The sequence below is a fragment of the Heterocephalus glaber genome, unplaced genomic scaffold, assembly GCF_053883595.1.
Source record: "Heterocephalus glaber isolate CG9 unplaced genomic scaffold, H.glaber_assembly_v1.0 deba00001724, whole genome shotgun sequence".
Taxonomy (NCBI): domain Eukaryota; kingdom Metazoa; phylum Chordata; class Mammalia; order Rodentia; family Bathyergidae; genus Heterocephalus; species Heterocephalus glaber.
Genome location: NW_028258435.1, coordinates 6594346 through 6614964, shown reverse-complemented (window position 1 = coordinate 6614964; position 20619 = coordinate 6594346). Strand labels below are relative to the sequence as shown.

Sequence of the window (20619 nt, the reverse complement as noted above, 5' to 3'; positions counted from 1 at the left end):
CGTATCCTCAGAACATGACTTTTAATGATGCGTAAGTCAGAGATACCAATGTGGGCGTCCTTGGTAACGTGACCCCACTTGGGACATCTGAAAATGTGCCTGCTTATAAAAACCAGAGCCGACGGATCTCAGGACAGCACTCGGCAGAGCTGTGGACACCTGGACCGACCGAGGGACAGTCTCCGAGCATGCTGTCCAAAAGCTCCAGGTGTAGGACTCCAGGGTGCACCAGGGGACTCGATGCTGTGACATCACCCCTTCTCCCCTGACCCACTACAGGAGAAAAGAAACCCAGATCCCTTTGGTTTTATGACCAAGGATTTAACTTCCAGAGACCACAAACAGAAGCAATATGCAAAGCTTGCAAGGAGAGTATGCAGCAGGTAGACAAAGTGAGCCTGCCAGTTCTTGTGCATAAAATTTTAGCTGTAGAAGTTATGAACAGGAATTGTCAATATTACCAGCCAGGGTGGTAACACATGCCTGTAAAGCACTTGGGAAGCTGAGGCAGGATGATCCCTCACCATGAGTTGGAGGCAAGCCTAAACTATACAGCAAGACTAAGTTCTACCTACACGCCCAAGTGTTTTCTGCTTTCCTCCTGGGTGCTCCTTGGGAGCACAGACAGCTGCTTGCCTGTGTGTAACAGATGAGCACGGCCCTCAGACACAGCAGGCAGTTCCTCAGTGTGTGGTACAGTCCAGCCCATTTTCCTTTGGAGTCTCGTGTGTCCAGTACCCACAGCCCAGCGGGGCCCTTTCTGGCTGTCCTCACTACTTCCCCATCTACTCTGTAAAATGCACACCAAACTTCCCTCTGTCCTGCGAGTGCTGCCAAGGCTAAAGTGGCAGCTCAGGCCTAGGAAGCGCAATTACATCAATTATTCAAAACAGCTTCACCTCTGAGTCTCTTGCTGGCCACCCTGGGGCTGGAGGTGAAGGCACAGTCACACACTGAAGTTACCTGTCACACCTCTGACGCTGCTATTCTTCCAACTGGAAACCAGATCTTATCCCAGGGTGGTACGCTCTGCTCTTCCTTCCCCAGCACCGACTCCCTCCAAGAGATGGGATTCGGTTCTTGGGGATAACAGAATCTTGGATAATGACTATCAATGGCTCCCCAAAAGATGGACATTACCCAACAGAATCTGATTCCTGAGCATTTCATGTGGGGCTAAGGGTGGTGGCAACAGGTTAGGAAAAAAAAAAATCTAAAAGCATCCCTTGGGGGCCAAAAATGATACAAAGGTTAGGAAGTATTGTTACTCCCCACACCTATGAGTCCTGGCCTGGCATTCCAAGTTACTTTTAATTAGGACTGCATCCTGGGTCTACTTCAGGTGAGCCCCTAGGGGCAGGGGACCTGTCTGGAGCATGCTCTTTAATTTCTGAAAGTATTTCTCTCCTGCTCTCTTAGATGCACAGACATTCAAAGAAATGTGGAGTGGTTGGCAAATTCACAGCATAACAAGACAGTAAAAAGTAAAATAATGCTTCATTGTGCTAATAATCAAAGTAATGAAATCACTGAAAAGAAGCAAATGCCTTTGTTACCCTGAGAAAGTAGAAAAAAATTTTTTTTAAAGTTAAAACACAGGGCAGACAAAGAGATACTAAAGTACATACATGCTATTGATAAATGTCAACTGGAATAATGTTTTTGAAAATTAATGTGTAGTAAGATCCTCAAAAATGGTCATAGTCTTTGGCACGGTATTTGCCTCCTAAGACTTGTGGCAAAGAAAGAATCACATATGCAGTAAAGAAATCTGTACAAGATGGATCCTTCCAAGATTTTATAACAGCTTCAGATTAGGTAGCTATTACATATGCTTTAATTTAAACTCTTTTATATGGGAAAGTGTTAGTATTGTGTACAAGTATAATGAGTAGTAAAACTAGGGCCAGAGGCTTGGCTCAGTGGCACCATGCCTGCCTGGCAAGAGCCAGGTCCTGAGTTCAATCCCAGGTACCGGATTCATCTCCCCACATGTGTTATGTGTTGCACTATGTACAGTGTATACAAATCTGTGCACATACACTAAAATGTTAAAGGTCAGAGATCTTTCTCTCTCTCTCTCTTTCTTTCTCTTTTTTCCTTCCTTCCCCAGTACCAGGAATCGAACTCAGGACCTTGTGCTTGCCAGGCAGGCGTGGTACCCCTGAGTTAAATCTCTCTTTTTTTTTAAAAAAAGGAATCACATAACAGTACCCAGTGGAATTTATTCCAGGGAGCAAGGCTGGGTCAACATTTGAAAATCCGTCCATCCAATCCATCACATTAACAGGCTAAAAAAGGAAAATCATGCTTCCATCAACCGATGCCACAGGATTGGTGCACTTATCTTTTTGAGGTGGCCCTGCCCTCTGCAATCCTGCGAGAGTTGTGTGACCCAGGACAGGAGTTCTGTAGACAGTTTGGTTTTTTTTTTCAGTTTTTCTGAGGCAAACAAGAACATAGTATTTGTAAGATCAGGAGTAGAGAGGTCTGTGAATGAAAGGACAGGCCATACACCCATGGGGCAGCTTCTACTTCCCGGCCTTTTGGAAACTGGCCACACATGTCCATTTCTCTACCACCAAGATGGCTGGGGGCAGGGGTCATCAGCCCCTGCTCTCTGGCCAGGACAGTGCCAGACATGCAGAAAAAAACAAAACAAAATCTCATGCCTGCTGAAAGATAGCACTTTTAAAACCAAGCCCAGACGGTATAAGTTACTACTAAACATGGCAGCTAAAGAAAAACATTTCCCTGAAAAACATCAGCCCTTGGATGCAGCCATCCATCCAAAGCTGTCCATCCAAGCAGGCACAGACTGAAAGTACTTGACAAAGCGTCCACAGTGAACACAGACAGACTTGTTCTTTTGTCATCATTCTCCAAACATTACAGAAAACAACGATCTACAAAGTGTTCACGTTGCATTAGGGACCATAAGTAATCTAGAGGTGATATAAAGTACCTAGGAGGATTGTGTGAGCTCCATACAAACGCTGCAGCGTGTCACACAGGCCCTGAGCACCCACAGATTCCAGCATTCCTGGGGGGCCTGGGTCCAACCTCATGGGTTCCCAGGAATGACTGTAACAGACATGGGGTCCCCTGACTCCACTCCTTGACGCCTGCCTGGTCCCTTGGAGCCCACTGTGTCATCTACCTGGCAGACCCCTAGGGCGTTAGTTTGTGTAGGTGCAAAGTATATAAATGAGAAAATTTATTTATAGATATTTGTATATTTTCCAAAAAAATAAGAAATATGACAGATAAAAGGCTCCTTTTTCATTTTATATCTACTGTGTCTACACAGCCACCCCCATAAAGCATTTAAATGTTTAATAAAATTATTTACGAGGAGTTTGCAAATATGAACTGGTTTATAAATGATTAAAAACAGTAAAATGGAGCATGTAAAAGTCTTCAGCTCTTGGTATGATTTCATACACGAAGATGTGGTTTCTGTATCTCAAACTAGATCACTACCATCACAAAGGAAGCAAAAACCAACCACCTTAATTGTTCATTTTTTAAGCCAGTGTAAATTTTTCTAAAAGGGGGCTTCTGAAATAGCACACAGAAATGTTTATGCTCTGTTATCTCTCCCCATATAATTTCCTCACAGATGACTGACTGCAAAAGATTTCTCAGACACCTGCCACTATTGACTAGGTGTGCATGATTAGGCTAAGCCAGCTTCTGATTAGACTGATCCGCCTGTAAATGACACGCAGTCCCGTCTAAAGGCACATGCACCAATCTGAGAGCCAAGTTTCTAGGAGTCAGGGCACCCTGATTCCTGGCGACAACAGCACAGAACAGCTGGCGGCAGGTATCTGGTGGCTTCTGTCACCTATTTTTCAACTTGGGCCCAGAGGCTGCCTGAGGACACAGAACTTCTGGGGAGGACCCAGAACTCCGGTGAGGAGGGTCCCTAATGCAGTTCAGGACCAAGGTGACTAAATCCCGTGTCTCTCATCACTAATTCATATCTGGATGATTGTCTGGCTTCAGAGTCAGCTGGCCAGTAGGGCAACAGAAAGATGGGAGTAATTTTCCTTATATCAAAGTTTAAAAACAGAAACAAATTTAAGAGAAGAACAAACACAAAGATGTTAGCAAAGTTTACTGTTTCCAATTTACACTTCCCCAAACAATGTCTTTTCTGGATGAGAGAATACAAAATCATTACTTGGTGCCGGTTCAAGTTGACTTTGCATTTCAGAGACATGGCCAGGGTCAGGAATACCTTTCTTCTCACCAAGGGAAGTCAGACAAGACCACCACAACAGCTTCTCCTGGCCGAGGGCTGGCTCTGCCATCAGACCCTCCAAGCACCAGGCAGGACATGGAGAGTGTCCAAGGAGGCACACTGGGGAGGGACGTGGGGGTGGCCAAGAACTAGCAAGGGACGACTGTGCCACAGGGCCTGCTCCGGAGGGGACAGCCCGCAAGATGGTGTCCTGGCCAGTGGAAGGGTGGGGAGGGCTGCAGTACACAGGGCAAGGGAGAGGCGTCACCTTCCTCAGTGCTGGGACACAATGCCTGCCACCCCCAATTTAGAGGTGGAGAGGTTCGGTTTGGCTCAGGCCTCAGCTCTAGGTCAACTGCTCCAAAGAAGAAACAGCATGGAAGAGGGCCTGGCGGAGGAGAGATGCTCTGGGCATGGTAGACAGTAACCATCGAGAGAAGGGAGGAGCCCAGCAGGGAGGCCAACCCTTTTAGGCCACGCCCCCAGGAATTCCCCAATCACCGTCCAGAGGCCCGGCCTATGAGCGCAGAGGCGCCCGGGACCTCTGGATATAAACCCTAAGTATGGGAAAAATACAGAGGATGCAGGGCCAGCACCACTAAGTGTGGTGAGGTCAGCCTTGGCCGGAGCCGTTTTCCTGAGCGTCAGTCAGCCTAAGGCAGCGCCCGGCTGCTTGCAAACATTAATAAAGCTGGCACCCTAGGCGGCCCTGTGCAGTGTGCTTTTATGCTCAACATTGCTTCTGAAATTTATCTGTATTGATGATTACAGCTTTTGCTCATTTATTTCAACTGCTCCAAAGCATTTAATTGACTGTATAGAAAATAATTTTTCTTTTTTCTGCTGTGGTTTTTAGTAACATTTTTGGCTAATACAAATGATATGGAATATATATATATAATATATATATATTATATAATATATAATATATAATATATATATAATATATATATTATATAATATATAATATATAATATATATATATATATTTTTTTGACAGAGACTCAGGCAGATCTTGAACTCACTATGTAGCCCAGGCTGGCCTTGAACTCGTGGCAATCCTCCTGTCTCAGCCTCTGGAGTGCTGGGATTAAGGCTTATGCCACCACCCCCGGCCAAACATTCTTGAACATGCCTTTTTACGCCTATGTACAAGGGTTCCTTAAGGGAATATATTGGAAGTGGGATTGTGGGATCAAAGGTTATACAAAGTATTTATCTTATTAGCTATTGTTAAATCGTTAACACAAAGCAGTTATGTGCCAACAGGCACTGCCAACGTATGGCACTGGCACTTTTTCATTTACACTTCTGGATCCTGAGGGAATGTGAGCAGCTTTTCCACCAGGCTGTCTGGCTCTGGCAACTGCTTCTTCCTATCCTTTGTTTTCTTTCTTTCTTTTTTCATTCTTTGTTTTCTATGGGGCAATTTCTTTTGAGGAAGTCCTTTATATCCTGGATACAAATCTTTTGACACTTATGGTATTTCAAACATTTTATCCTATTTGTCACTCCTCTTTAAATGGGCCGGCACAGTGGCACACACCTGTAATCCCAGCACTGAGGCAGGGAGGATGAGGCCAGTCTGAACTACATAGTGAGACACTATCTCAAAAAACAACAACAAAAAGAAAAGCCTCTGTCACTTATACTGTATAAAATTGAAAAAAAATCTGATTTAGAGATCTATTTTTCCCATTGAATACCCAATTAAATCAGCGCTACTGTTTATCGAATTGCTCTTTTCCTAATAACCTGTAATTCCCGGATGGGTCCACACGAGTGCGTGTCTCTGTGCTATTCTTTCTCCGGCCTGATGGGGGCGGTGCGGGGACCGAGAGGCCCCGGCAGCCCGGGTCTTCCCCCTGCTGCGGAGTCGGCTCCCTCGTCCCCCTCCGAAGCTCTTCCCTGGCCACGGCTGCGCGGGGACACTGCCCTGGCACCGCCGGAGGAGGGTGCCGCCTGTCCGTCCCTCCCGGGCAGGCGCCGCTTCTCAGGATCCTGTGCTGCCCGCTGCTGGAAAAGACGGCCGCTTATTTTCTCAGTGTGCTTTTTGCTATTTTCGCCTCGCTGTTTTGCATCTCTGGTTCCCTTCCCCGCCGCTGCCCTCCATTTTCAGTGTCAGGTGTCAGAAGTGTTCAGTGGAGAAATCAACTTTTTAAATTATGAGTTTAAAGCCTGCCGCGAGGAACTTTAAGCTTCGGGGAGGAAATCTCATGCAACTCTTGTAATTACTGCATGTGGAACTCTGATCAAGTCGTACATGAGGAAAACAGCTAAATTTAAGCAATGTCTAAATTGAAACAAATACTACCTTTTCCTTTTTTTTTTTTTTGTTTTATTTTGCTCTTGGTTTTTGAGACAGAATCTCACGCTGTAGCCCAGGCTGGCCTCCAACTCACAGCAATCCTCCTGCCTCATCCTCAGGAGTGCTGAGATCACAGCCCTATACCACCACCCCCGGCTCCACTCTTATGTATCATATCTTAGGAAGTAAGATGTACACTCTATTTGCAACATGGAACATAGGCATTTCACAACTTTCAAAAGATAAGAAAAGTAATCCAATAAAATCACAGAAGTAACTAACAGTATGTGCGTAACTCCTCTCAATCTAAGACTCAAAGAGAATCATTAACTCAACATATGACACTATTAAAGTGATTAAAATATCCTTCTCCACAGTCTGACAGCCATTTCCCCGTAAATTATAATCTTAGAATACTGGTCTGACTGAGGGAAATACATTCAGAAATTCTTCCTTGGCTGCGAGGACAATGGGAATTTTTGTGGTCATAATTAAAATACCGGAGCAATGCTGGGAGCTCTGCACTGTAGGTCCCTATGGCCAGGCCTAACTCGCCTCCTCCTGCGGATGAGGCAGGGCCCTGGGTGGATTGAGGACCACAGGAACACTCGTCTTGTGTGCATCCTCTGTGGAGGGGAAGGGCCCCACAGGAGAACAGGGTCAAGAGGGTGTGGTGGAGCAAGACCTGGCCTACCCACCCATTCGCCAGAAAACCACCAACCAAGATGTCCTGCAGACCTTAGCTACTCTCCTGGCTCCTAGTACCTTTTACCTCCCCCTGCACTTCCCTTACCTCTATCACAATAAATAAATGCACTGCATTTGCCTGGTGATCTTTTCTCCCATCAGGAGTTAGAGCCCCACCTGGGACCTTTGTCTATCTTTGTTCTTTTGTATCTCTTTGTCTTTGTTTTTGCTTAATCTCCCACCGTCATTTCTCATTTCACAGACCCTTCAGCCATGTGGGCTGTGGCAGGGCAAGTAATAATCTTTTTATAAATGTATTTCTCATCTTTTTTTTTGAGACAGGGTCTCCCTATGCAGTTCAGCCTGGTCTTGAACTATGTAGCCCAGGCTGGCCTCGAACTTGCAGCAATCCTCCTGCCTCAGACTCCCAAGTGCCGGGATGACAGGCGCGCACCACCATGCCTGGCCATCTCGTCTTAAATAAGTTCCCTCATGAGGACTGTTAATAGAATCTCTAATGGTCTACAGCATTTTCAATGTATAAAAAAATAAAAACATTGCATGTATTTATTAATACTAGGAATGACCAAAAAAGATAAAAAAATCTTTGTGCATTATTTTTAATCTCATTATTATAAAATGAAGATGTGTGGTTTGGCCTCCGACTCAGGATGAAGTACTACGATGTGGCATTTTTTCAGGCCAAAGAAAGGAAGGAGAACAATCTCCCTCTCGCCCATGGAATGGTCTGCTCATTTAGCTAAAGTTCACACCAGCCACACAAAGTCACCTTTTAAGACATGTAACTTCATTAACCAGTTATGAAATTATGAAGCACACAGACATTTCAAACTTGGTCGTTTTCTACTCCCAGTCTCCTCCCCCGACTTTTTTGAGAGGTTAGGTCTTGCTACGTAGCCCAAGCTGGCCTGGGACTCACAATCTTCGGGCCTCCGCCTCCTGAACAGCTGGGACTACAGGTGTATGCCAACATGTGTGGCTGTTCCCCTGCCCTTTTTTTTTTTTCTTTTTTCTTTTTTGGTACAGGGATTGAACTCAGGACCTTGTGCTTTCGAGGCAGGTGGCAGAACCACTGAGCTAAAAACCCGGGCCTCCCCTGCCCTTTTGAAAAAGAAAATATCTCAATCTTTTTCCTTCCTAAAGCTTTTTAATCACAGGAATAATTACAGAATCACTTTAGAAATAGAAACTCTGAGTCATTTGATTGACATTCACTGAAAATTAAACTTAATTGTTGCGTGTACAATGTCTGCCATCTGCCCGAGCAAGCGACTCTTATTTACCTTTCTGAGGACACATACTTCCATGACATGACAAAAGACACTGGGGTAGGGCAGCCTGCATGGTCCTGGAGGCTCAGAGACCCACGCAGCACATTCTCCTGTGTGTTTCTGCATGGGGCCCCTGGTTGCTGAGTGAAGACTCCTTCCTGTGTGTGCTGCTGGGGACAACTGAGTGACATCCCACGGTGTGCAGAGGGGAGCAGAGGGGAGACGTCAGGTGTCTGGGGCCCTTCAGTCCCTCTGCAGAGAGCAGCTGGGCACTGTACGCGGCGTGACAGAGGCTAGGATTCCTGACAAGAGCCTTGGATGCCCACGGTTAGAGACCCAGGCCACAGGGTGCTGCTGGCCAGATGTGGTAAAGCAGCTCCTCTTGGGGGCTGGGAGGGGAAAGGAAGCCAGAGCCACTGCCAAGGGCCAGGGGTTGCAGCAGGCAGCCTGGCTCACCAAACAGGAGGACTTCTCACGGACAGCTGAAGCCAGGGAACTGCACATGGCTATGCGGGAAAGGAATTATGCTGCTGTGCTCATGTCACTGGTAAAGACAGAGAAACCACTCCCACTCTTGGTCTGGTTCAGGACCTGTGATTTCTAGCAGTAAGAAAGCATCCTGGGTACCTAACTCGCAAATCCTGAGCTACAGGCAGAGCTGATGTAACACAGAAAGGACAAGGGTCGGGGCCAGGGATTTAGCTCAGTGGTTTCGCTGCTTGCTGCTCAAGCGCAAGGACCCGAGTTCAATCCCCAGTACCAAAAAAACAAACTAAAAAAATGAAGAGAAAGGACAAGGATTATTGTCCTCCGAGTTCCTCCGAGTTTGACTGTAAGATCTGTATGGCAGTTGGTCATTTGGCTGTCACTGTTAGAACACAAAACCCGGCCTTGTCTAAGCAGAGATGAGCCAGGGCTTCTCCCAAATAAACTTAGAAACTTCCTGTTGGGTTTTAGTCCCCAGGCTAACCTCCGATTCTTCTCTAAGTGGGCTGCAAAGCCGAATCCTGTGTAAGTCTCTAAGCCTCTCAACTGTTACATCCTTAGGAATCAAAACTCACTCAAAATAGGTGAAACCAGGAGCAAAGTGAAAAGGCATTGGTTACAACCGAGAGAAACGAGATGTGGGCTCATGGACTTCTTGCCCTTAGAGCACTGCACTTTTTCAAATCCCACTGAGCGTGCTCAGCGCTGGGAGTTACAGCCTCTGCATCCACACCAGGCATGGCTGGGCCACAGGAGGAGCTGACCCATGGACAGGAAATGTGTCTGAGATGTGGCCGTCACTCGCGGACACCTCGACACCAGAAGGCCACCTTAGGGTTTCTGGATGAAGCCCAGATGGTAAACTTCTGGTCCTTTTTCCTTGATAATCTGGAGATGCAGCTCAATGGTACTAAAGGTCTCTTAGTCTACGAACTCACTGAACCAAATGAGCGCGAGCAGCGTGGTGATCTGTTATTAGTGGATTACACAAATCTCTCTACAGAGTCCATGGCAAAGTTGAAAAATGCTTAGGAATTAACCCATTTGATAAGGATCCTTCAACATCAAATGGAAAAAAATGGAGTATATTTTAAAAGGAATATAAAATCATTCTGCTTTTATTATATTTAATGAAGCATACTTGCTCCAAGTATGAGCTGCTTCAAGTCATTTGACTATTTTTAAAAAATGGCTTTTTAATTAATTGGACTTAAAGTTATCCGTGTGTTGATATAAAGCTTTTTATTGCCCAGGGCTGGAATCTCATCCAACAGAATCTTATCTCCATGCAAGTGCTTCTGGTAATCTCTCCGGAGTGACTGGCCTTGGGGCAGGTCAGGGAGGGGCTACTTACGATGAGCTGCCTCAGGCCCACGAAGGACTGCTCCACCGAGCCGGCGGTCAGCACCTGCCTCTTGGCAGCAGCCTTCTCGCCCAAGAAGCGGAGCATCAGGTCTTTCACGGCGTCTCCCTGGGAAGAAGGCAACAGAGCGTTACCAGGCAGCGCCAAGGGCTCCTTTCACCGCACGGCTCATGGAAGTAAGAATTGTGGTTCTTGGAGATGCTGAAGAAATCCGTATTGTTAGGGTCACTCTTTTTTGTTTTTGGTACTGGGGATCGAACTCAGGTCCTTGTGCTTGCAGGGCAGGTGGTGGAATCACTGAGCTAAATCCCCGGCCCTTTAGGGTCACACTTTATCGAGGGGGGGGAAATGGTAAGTCAGCCCCACCTATACCAGGCTCAAGGCAGGAGGTGAAACCAGGCTGTGAGAAGCTTCTGGGATGCGCTCTGGAGGCTCCAGGGAGCGTGCGGTGACACCAGGGATAGGCAGGCCAGGCCTCCAGGCTGACAGAGCCGTCACCATCCTCCACACTGGGTCACAGCCAGGCTCTGGCCCTGCACTGTTGCGTGCGTCCCCCTCGGCACTGGGTCACCCCCACCTGCTGGCCTGACTCCTCGTGCCCTAACCACCTGGGCTGGTACCTGACACATGTCACTGACTTCAGAGAGAAGCCATCGAAGGGCGAGGGGAGGTGAGAAGGGCACACTGGTGAGATCTGTGTGGCCCAGAGGGAGATGCACCGGACCCAGGTGACAGGGACCACCTCAAAGCTGGAGAGGAGCACTGGCTGGGCCCACAGCCACAGGAGGAAGGTCAAGCACTCTGAGCTGGGACTGACTGGGTCAAATGCCACGTGGGGACACACTATGATGATGCACAGGTCTTGGGGTCAGGGGAGGGGAGCCCAGCCAGCAGCTGGACCCGGCACCCTATGGTCAGCACCAAGGCCACCCACCAGGGTCCCAAGCCACAGCTACAGCCACCACGAGGTCAAGCCCAGGAGTCCAGGACAAACAGCAGCTACAGGACAGAGCTCTGGACACTGCTCTCCCTTCCGTGGCCCTGGTGGAGGTGCTAGCAGTGGGAGCAGCAGTTCTGAGTCCCCGAAATGCCTCAAGACCAGCACAGCCATGGCACCCCGCACTCTCCGCCACAAGCTCTGGGTATCCGGGGGGCAGGGACTGACCTGGGGCAGCTGGGCAGCTGCTGACAAAGGGACACAGTGCAAAGGGACCAAAGTCTGCAGATGACTGAAGACTGAAACCTAAACTGGGCCACTCCCAGGAGGGGTGACACAGCCTGGATCCTGTGTCAGCCGGGAGCCTGTGTGCAGCACAGGACAGCAAATGCAGCTCCGTAGGATGTGGACCGAGAGGACCCAAGACCTGCATGGACCGCACCTTCCCATCGCCTTCCCGCTGTGCTGGAAAAGAAAGCACAGAAGCAGAGCTCCTTCCAGACAAGGTTACTGGAACCTTTTGCTATCTCTCAAACGGTGACACTTCAAAGAAAGCAGCAGCTAAAATGTGTGAGTGAGAGCACCCAAGGCACCCCGTCTGTCAGCACCTTCCAGGGTGGAGGAGAGTGACAGCCCGCGTCAGGTTTCTGTCACGGGGTGCCAAGCCTGCAGAAAGACGCCCAGCTCTGTATCTTCCTACACTGCACCACAGAATCTATGAGCAGCAACTCTGTAACTTCTGCTGTTAGAGAATGAGGTGAACACTTCAGTATCGAAACCACTAAAAGCAGCTAGGTGACTGAGGAGCAATAATTAAAGGGCAAAATACAAAGGGCTCAAACATATGGCTCCATAGAGCTTTGCACAAACACAACATGAATTAAACAAAGGGAATTACTGGTGCTGCAGGCCCAGTGAGTGAAGCAAAGAGCAAATAGATCCTGATGCTGAGGAGGGAGGACCGCTTGGATTCTTCCATCCCAGTGCCATTCCCGATCAGTGAGTCCTCGTCCTTAAAATTCTGTTAGTCAACATTTTGGCCACCACAGGATGTCCCTGGGGTAGGAATATTTGTACGATGACCAGTGTTGCATTGGGAAAGCCTGAAGTTGTGAGCATACATCTGAAAGACACACTCCTGCCGTGTCACCGAACAGAAGTGGTCATGGCACACTGGCTCAAGGCATCGTGTACTGCACATCCCTGTGGCTACTGGGGTGAGGACAGGAAGTTTTCCCCAGTGTTACAAATGTCCCCAAAGCCACATGTGCTCAGAGGTGGAGCTCTGGGAAGGCAACTGGATCACAGCGGGTATTACACTCCCCAGTGGATTAGTCCACGAGGAATCCATAGCTGACTCGATGTAGGGGGCGGGGCCTGGTGGCAAGTGGATCACTGGAAGACATGTGTGTCTGGATCACTGGGGTGGCCTGGAAGACAGTGTGTCCCTCCCCAGCTTCTGTCTTCTCCCTCTGCTTCCTGACCACCATCATGTGAGCAGCTCTCCTCTGCCAGGCCCCCCTACCAGGCTGTCCTGCCCGGGAGCCAACTGACCATGGACTGAAACCTCTGCAAACTCTGAGCCCAAATAAACCTCTCCTCCTTTAAGCTGTGGGTGTCAGGTATTGTGCTGCAGTGATGAGAAAGCCATTAAGACAGAGTTTTGGTCCCAGAGAAGTGGGGTCGTTGCTGTGATGCTCCCTGGCCATGTGATTCAGGAGCCTTTGGAACTGGTTGTGGAAAGAGTTTGGAAAGGTCTGGTGACACTGGCTGAAGAAGCAGCCCTGGAATGCTGTAATCTAAGTTGCTTTTATTCCTTGCTTGGTCTTTTTCTTGGTACCAGGGATCGAACTTGGGACCTTGCACTTTCGAGACAGGCAGCAGAACCACTGAGCTAAATCCCCAGCCCTCCTTGCTGAGTCTTTAAAATTTCTCATTTACCTTTTCTTTTGGAGAGGGTTGTAATAGGAATTGAACCCAAGGTCTTCACACATTCCCATCCCTTTTACTGTTTTTTACTTTGGGACAGGGGCTGGCTAAATTGCCCAGGCTGTCCTGAACTTTCGATCCTCCTGGCTCAGCCTCCCTAGTAGCTGGGATTATAGATGTGTCCCACCATGGCTGACTTCATTAACTTCTTTAAGAAGAATAAATGCCGTCTGTAACTACAATCAGTTGGAAAAGCACATGTTCTCTGAGCTGGACCAGGTTTTACAAATTTGCCATGAAGGCCTCTCAGACTACCATAAAAGTCATGTAAGAAAAAAGCAACTGAAATTTTTTTCCCATAACAAAGAGACTGCTAGTTAGATATTAAGAACAATCTGGGGAAAAAAATTCGAGCACAAATGTTTTAGGAAGCTAATCTGGAACAAGCAACACTTAACAGTGTGAGGGGAGAAACCTGCGGTAGCTGAATACAACAAAGGCCTGGTCAACATCTCAGAAACTTGCCGTGCACAAAGTCAGCAGAAAAACTCTTTTGTCACAGCAGTGGTAAGGCCTCAGCAAAGAAACATGGCATCGGAGGCAAACCTGAAGTTTCTGGAAGGGTCTTATGTAACGGAAGAGACACCATGTGGCAATCACCTGGCACACTTTTTTTACCATAAGGACAGCAGTGTGGGAATAGTCCTAGTTCAGGCTCTACTTGCCACGAGGTTTCCAAAATAAGCACTGTGAATTCCCAGAGGTATGGAGAGCCGACCTAGGACTTGGGGGAGGGAAAGCACACACACCTGACTGGCTTGGCACTCATGGACAGTGCACCACAGACCTGGCTGCTGGACAGAGCCCCATGGCCCCCATAACCAGGAGGGGAGTACCTGAAGCTTTACACCAGGGATTAGGGATCCCAGAGCATAGGCCCCTTATTGTATGCAGGAGCCTCTAGCTGCTATCGCATCTGGGTTAATCCACAGCTGCGCTTCTCAACCCAAGAATGACCTATATTTTGGGCAGATTTTTTTTTAATTGTATGATAAGCCCAGTAGGAGGTGCACACCTGCGATCCTAGCACTTGGGGGGCCTGAGGCAGGAGGATCACTGCCAATTCGAGGCTGGCCTAGGCTACCTAGTGAGTTCAAGGCCATCATGGAATACAAAGCAAGACTCTGTCTCAAAACACCTGAAAGTAAAAATGTTCAACATCATTGGTTATTCGAGAGATGCAGATGAAAACAACACTGAGATTACACCTCACCCCACAAAGAACGGCTGCTATCAAGAAATCAACCAATAACAAATGCTGGCGGGGGTGTGGGGAGAAAGGAACCCTTCTCCATTGTTGGTGGGAGTGCAGACTGGTGCAACCACTGTGGAAGTCAGTATGGAGATACTTCAAAGAACTAGGACTAGAGGTCCCATTCGACCCAGCTATCCCCCTGCTGGGTATCTTCACAAAAGAATAAAAGAATCTTACTACAGCAATATATGTGCACCCATGTTTATAGCTGCACAGTTCGTAATAGCGAAAGCTTGGAAACAGCTCAAGTGCCCATCAACTGGAGAACTTCCCGTGGTAACCTTTGGATTTCCGCAGTTCCCAGTGGAGGGGAAGGCAAAGGGCAAACAGCAGAGCTTGAAAAGGGAGCTAAAGCCAGACCCACAGATAATGCAGGAACTTAGCAGCGGCCGGTGCGAGGACCCCAAGAAACAGAAAGGAGAATGCTCAAGCCAGACTAGGGGTGCAGGGCAGGCAGGAGGCGAATGGGTAATGACTCGGTGACAAAGTAAATCACACCCTACCCATCCAGATACCCCTGAAACCAAAGCCTATAATGGGAATTCATCAAAAAGACTGCACAAGATTAAATCGTGTTTAGTGTATTAGGCTTAGGAGGGTAGAGACTGATGTCTGTAACACTGCCTGTTAGTAGTAAGCCACACTAAAAATACAAGGTTAGCACATGAATATTCTGGAGAGATGAGAACGTAAAACATTTAAAATCCAGACACCTGCAGGCTTATACATCTATTGTTTGGAAGCGATTAACCTCCCTTCTGAGCATGTCACTGTTCCTTTCCTAGTCCATTCAGCATGCACAGGCCTCCACGATGACAGTCACATCCATGCACTGGGCCTACGGCCTCATCTACCAGATAGGAAATGGGAAGAAATCTACTGAGAGGGCCATGGGTCTCCTTTGGGATCTGGGAAGAGACACACACAGGATGGGAAGCCAGTAACTGGGAGGTGCGGTGCCCACCCTCGCCACCCCAGGAGTCTGTAATCCCATCTGTGATCCAGTTTGGCAACAAACCAACGCAACCAGGTGAGTGAATTAATCTGATACACACATTTGCAAACATTTTATTGGACTATGCATGCTACCTGCTGATAACCTGACTTCCAAATTTAACAAGATAGTATGAGCCTCATTACATATTGTTTTAACATCTTTTAAAAATATTTTTTGTTTTATAGCAGTTTTAGGTTTGTGGCAAAACTGAGCAGAAGGTGCAAAGGCACCTACATCCCTAGCCCCCCATAACCTTTCCTGTTACAACATCCCCACAACATCTGCTACGAAGGACGAACCTATATGACACCATAACCCTCACCCGAAGCCCACAGCTGACATTAGGGCTCACTCTGGTTACTGCGTATTGGGTGGGTTTGGAGGTATGAATACTGACAGGTATCTACCATTACAGTACCGCACACGAGAATCTCACTGACCTAAAGACCCTGTGCTCTGTCTACTCGTCTTTCCCTCTTCCCGAGCCCTGGCATCATTTCCAATGCCCACACAAAGCCGGGTATGGTGGTTCACACCTGTCATCCTAGCCCTTGGGAGGCTGAGACAGGGGATTGCCATGAGTTTGAGGCCAGCCTGGCCTACAGAGCGAGTTTGAGGCCAACTTGAACTACATAGCAAGACCCTGTCTCACAAAATCAAAATCAGAAAACCAAACTTTTATTTAACCGTTTCTGGTTTCTGGTTTCATTAATGCTGCCCTAGACCAGCTATCTTCCCATATTCCATAAGATAATGAATAATTGTAAATAAAACATCTAATTAGACAGAAAATGGAAATACTTTGATTACTCGTGAGACTGAACATTTGTATGTTACCATTCAGCATATATAACATTTGTGTATTTTTGTGATTTCTTCTGTTTTGGGCCATTCACATTTTCCCCACGGGATCTTGCTAGGGTTTAGATACAGGTGAAGGGTCTCCTGATGACCAGGTGCTAGAGATCTGTGCAGGGAGGAAAGCAGCTGGTGGCCTTGCTTGGAGCCAGTAAGAAAAGAAGCCCAGCAGGCATTTCAGGAATTTGGGAGGCCTGGCTTCCTATAAGGGCCCAGAGGTGTGGAAAGCAAATTGGCTCCCGGGCTCAATGCCCAGGGCCACCCCACAGTATTCACCCTGCTCCCAACCACGGTGCACAGGCCGGGAATAACGCTGCAGCAGGTCTTGGTGGTGTCTGTGTGGTGCTGGGTCCTGCAGGTGTGCAGAATCAAGAGCTGCGAGGCTGAAGTAGCTCCCACCAAGACGTCAAAAGAAAGTGTAGGCAGCCAGGCAGAGGCCCACTGCCGAGGGCAGCCAGGGAGTCTGTGCACTGTGAGAATGTCTACGGGAGGTGTCGAGTGTGCTGCAGCCAGGGGCCTGGGAAGGAAGAGCTACCACAGCGTGGAAGGCCAGCCTGGCAAGGCTGTGGCTTCAGTGTGGAGCCAGGAAGAGCAGCTGCCTGACCTGCAAGGAGCAAAGCTGCAGGCGTGGCTGGGCTGGCCCTGCCTAAAACCTGGGTCCACTTCAGCCACAGCATGCACAGGAGGCAGACTGGGTCTTTAGGACTTAACATTGGCCCTGCCCGGTTTCAGTCTTGTTTTTGGGAGGTTGTTCATTTTTGCTTCTCTACCTCTTCCTTTTGGAAAAGGGATGTTATCTAGTCTGTCCCACCATTGAATTTTATTTGTTTTTGTTTTTTTGAGACCGGGTCTTGCTGCGTAGTTCAGGCTGGCCTTGAACTATAAGTGATCCTCCTGCCTCAGTCTCAGGAGTGCTGGGATCACAGGTGTGTGCCACCACACCCAGCCCCAACACTGTATTTTAGAAGTGGATGACAGCTGGGCGTGGTAGGGCATGGCTGTAATCCAGCACTCTGGGAGGCTGAGGCAGGAGGAGGATCACTTTGAGTTTCTTTATTAAGTAAACAGCCTCAAGTACTTTTTCATAGTAATGGAAAAACTAATACAAACCTATTAAAAATCCTTTACATCCTATATATTATGTAAATATAAACACGTTTTCTATATTAAAAAATAAAAGGATTTATCATGTAATAGGGTTCCAATGTCATAAATAAATTGATCTCACAAAAGTGTAGAGCTACTTCAGAGGAATTAGGACATATGATCTACTTGCTAGTATTCCCATGACTCTGAGTAGTACCTTAAATGTATTATAGTACTAGGGAAATCAAGAGAGTTCCTAATAATTTAGAGATAAAATGCAGACTGGGTGTGCTGGCACATACACTTGAAAGGCTGAAGCAGGCGGATCACTGCTAGTTCAAGGCCAGTTTGAACTACATACTAAGATTGTAGCTCAAAAAACCAAACCAAACCAAAGCAAACCAGAAATCTCAGGAGGAAAAAAGCCAGAATCTTAGGAATCCCAGAATAAAGATATTTCCACCCTTTGAAAGGTATTATATACATATCTTTTACAGAAATAATTAAAAAGGACAAGATGTGACGACAGCAGCACCCCATCCTACCTGAATGTTGTCGAACTTGAGGCCTGGCATGGTGAGGTTGTCCTTGTCCACGAACACAGCGCTGTACTGCTGGGCTGCTAGGGAGATCAGGACGCTGCTGGTCCCCGGGCTGGGGAGCCAGGCATCACTCCTGCGGTCCATTTCGCTCATGCTCAAGGCCGTGGCAAAGGGGTCATCCCTCCCTCCAAAGACAGCCTGGATCTGTGCAAACGGTTTCGGGGACTCGGGGATTTCCAGGGAAGCCGTAGAAAGCCCCAATTCTGATCTTTCCATTCCTGCAGAGTAAGATGAAGTGGCAGAATCGGGGGATCTGTCTCCCAGCGGTGTGGTGAGAGAAGACAACTCTTCTGGGACCGAGGCGCCTGCGTTGGGGTTACTAACAGAAATGAAGGTAGAAGTGGTGAAGGAATCGAAGAAGTCAGAGGCCAGAGAATTTGTGCTGATCGTATCTCCAAAAAATTTACTCAGGCTGGGGCTGGGCTGGACCACCTGAGGAGGGGTCTTGGCAGATGCCTCGCTGGCACTGCTGAAGCTTGGTGATTTCACCATCTGAGACTCAAAGCCGTCCTGCAGGAACAGGTGGGGCTGGGAGCCAGCCGGGTTCGCCTGGCTGAAGATGGTGCACACAGGCACTGGCTCGTCTTTGGGAGACTGGCCCGAACCGGAAGACACTTCCGACACCTGCTCTTCCAGGTGAGCCTTCTCCTCCCTGGGCACCAAGTCCTGTAGGTTGCTGTCCTCCAACGCAGGCTGCCCCGTGGCTTCCTCTTGGGTAGAATCTTCTCTCAAAGATGCTCTGCTGTCGGGAGTGGCGTCTGATGCGTCTCGAGGGGTGTCGTCTCCGTCTCCATCAGTGTCACTGTCAGGACTCAGAGTGTCCATCTCTTCCTTATCTGTGACACCGTCCAGTCCGTGATCAGTGGTGCCTTCTAGGGGCTCCACCACATCCCGCAAGCAGCCAAGCTCACCGCCATCGTCTTCGCTGTTGTTGGGCGAGTCCGAGATAAGCACACTCTCCATCAGGTGCTCACTGAGCTTATCGGCGAAGTTGTTCGAGTCTTCGGATATTGTCTCATTCTCCTCGGACCCGAACTCATCTCCACCGAGATCAATGGTCTCCTCGTGGTACAGAAGCTGGCCCTGCTCCTCCTGGGGAACCACGCTCTCAGCTTCCACCAGGGCCAAGGGAGACGCCTCCTTCATGCCCTGCTCACCACATTTACCGTTCTCCATGTCTGAAACAAAGACAATCACAAATCCCCCTAGTCAGCAGTCTGTGTCTGGTACTAAACTAGCTGGTCTTGCTTTTGAGCACAGCCCTAGCACTTGGGAAGCTAAGGCAAGAGGACTGGTGCAAGTTCAAGGACAGCCTGGACTACATGGCAAGAGCTCATCTCAAAAAAAAAATTATTTATTGCTTACATATGCAAATGGTTCAAAATTTAGAAACTTCCATTCTCTATTCTTTTATTTTAAATTGTGGCAAAATCCACAAAAATTTAATATCCTACCCATTTTTATTTGTTTTTGTTTTTTTGAGACAGGGTCTTGCCATGTGTTCAGGCCAGTTTTGAACTCACTATGTAGCCCAGGCAGGTCTCGAATTCTTGGCAATCCTCCTGCGTCAGCCTCCCAAGTGCTGGGATTACAGGCGGGCATCACCACGCCCAGCTTCATCTTAGCCATTTCTAAGTGTATAGTTCAGTGGTGCTAGTACATCCTCATTACTGTGTAATCAACCTCCAAGCTTTTTATTTTGCAAAACTAAATTTTTATGCTCATAACTTCCCATATATCCATCCCCAGGCAGCCACTATTCTACTTTTTGTGTAAATTTTACTAGGTACATTATAGAAGTGGAATTGTACAATATTTGTCTTTCTGTAACTGGCATATCTTACTAGCATCATGATCTCGAGGTTTATCCATGTCATAGCATGTGTCAGAATTTGCTTCCTTTTATGGGTGACTAATACTCCCTTGCAGCCAAGTGTGGTGGTGCATGCCTGGGGAGGATCACTGGAGTTCGAGGCCAGTATTGATTGGGTACACAGTGAGTTCAAGGTCAGCCTGAACTGCATAGTGAGGCCCTGTCTCAAAAAATAAAAAAATACTCTGCTGCATGTGTACAGTATGCTCTGTTTATCCACTGATTTGTTAATGGGCATTTGGGTTGCTTCCACTTTTAACTACTGTAAATACTGCTGCTGCGAACATGGGTGTACTACTGTCTCTTTAAGACCTTGCTCTCTCTTTTGTGTATGGACCAGAAGAGGAATTGCTGGACCATATGGAAATTTTGGTTTTATTTTCTTGGAGGGATTGCAAGTTTTTCGTAGCAGCAGACCATTTAACATTCCTACCAATAAGCAAGGCACAAGAGGCCCAATTTCTCCACATCCTCACCCTCACTTGCTAGTTTTTGGTTTTATACTTCTTTAAACCAGTACCCATTGTAGTATGTGTTGGCTCTTAAACACTGCTTATTTTTTAAGACTCGGCTGAAGTCCCCCTTTTCCACGAAGCCCCCCTCTACCATGAAGCCCTCCCAAGGTGCTCTGATCCAC

General features: G+C 47.7%; 1 protein-coding gene across 2 annotated transcripts in view; it reads right to left on the bottom strand.

Moving 5' to 3' along the window:
• The window catches only part of Trappc12 (trafficking protein particle complex subunit 12), a 37938-nt gene that overhangs the window by 16733 nt on the left and 586 nt on the right, over positions 1 to 20619 (bottom strand). For both annotated transcript variants that reach the window (XM_004868335.3, XM_004868334.3), the window contains exons 2-3: positions 18053 to 19287; positions 10377 to 10493 (exon numbers count right to left, since the gene is read on the bottom strand). In XM_004868335.3, the coding sequence (XP_004868392.2) occupies positions 10377 to 10493; positions 18053 to 19285 (1350 nt within the window). In that variant the 5' untranslated portion in view covers positions 19286 to 19287. The remainder of the gene's footprint in view (positions 1 to 10376; positions 10494 to 18052; positions 19288 to 20619) is intronic.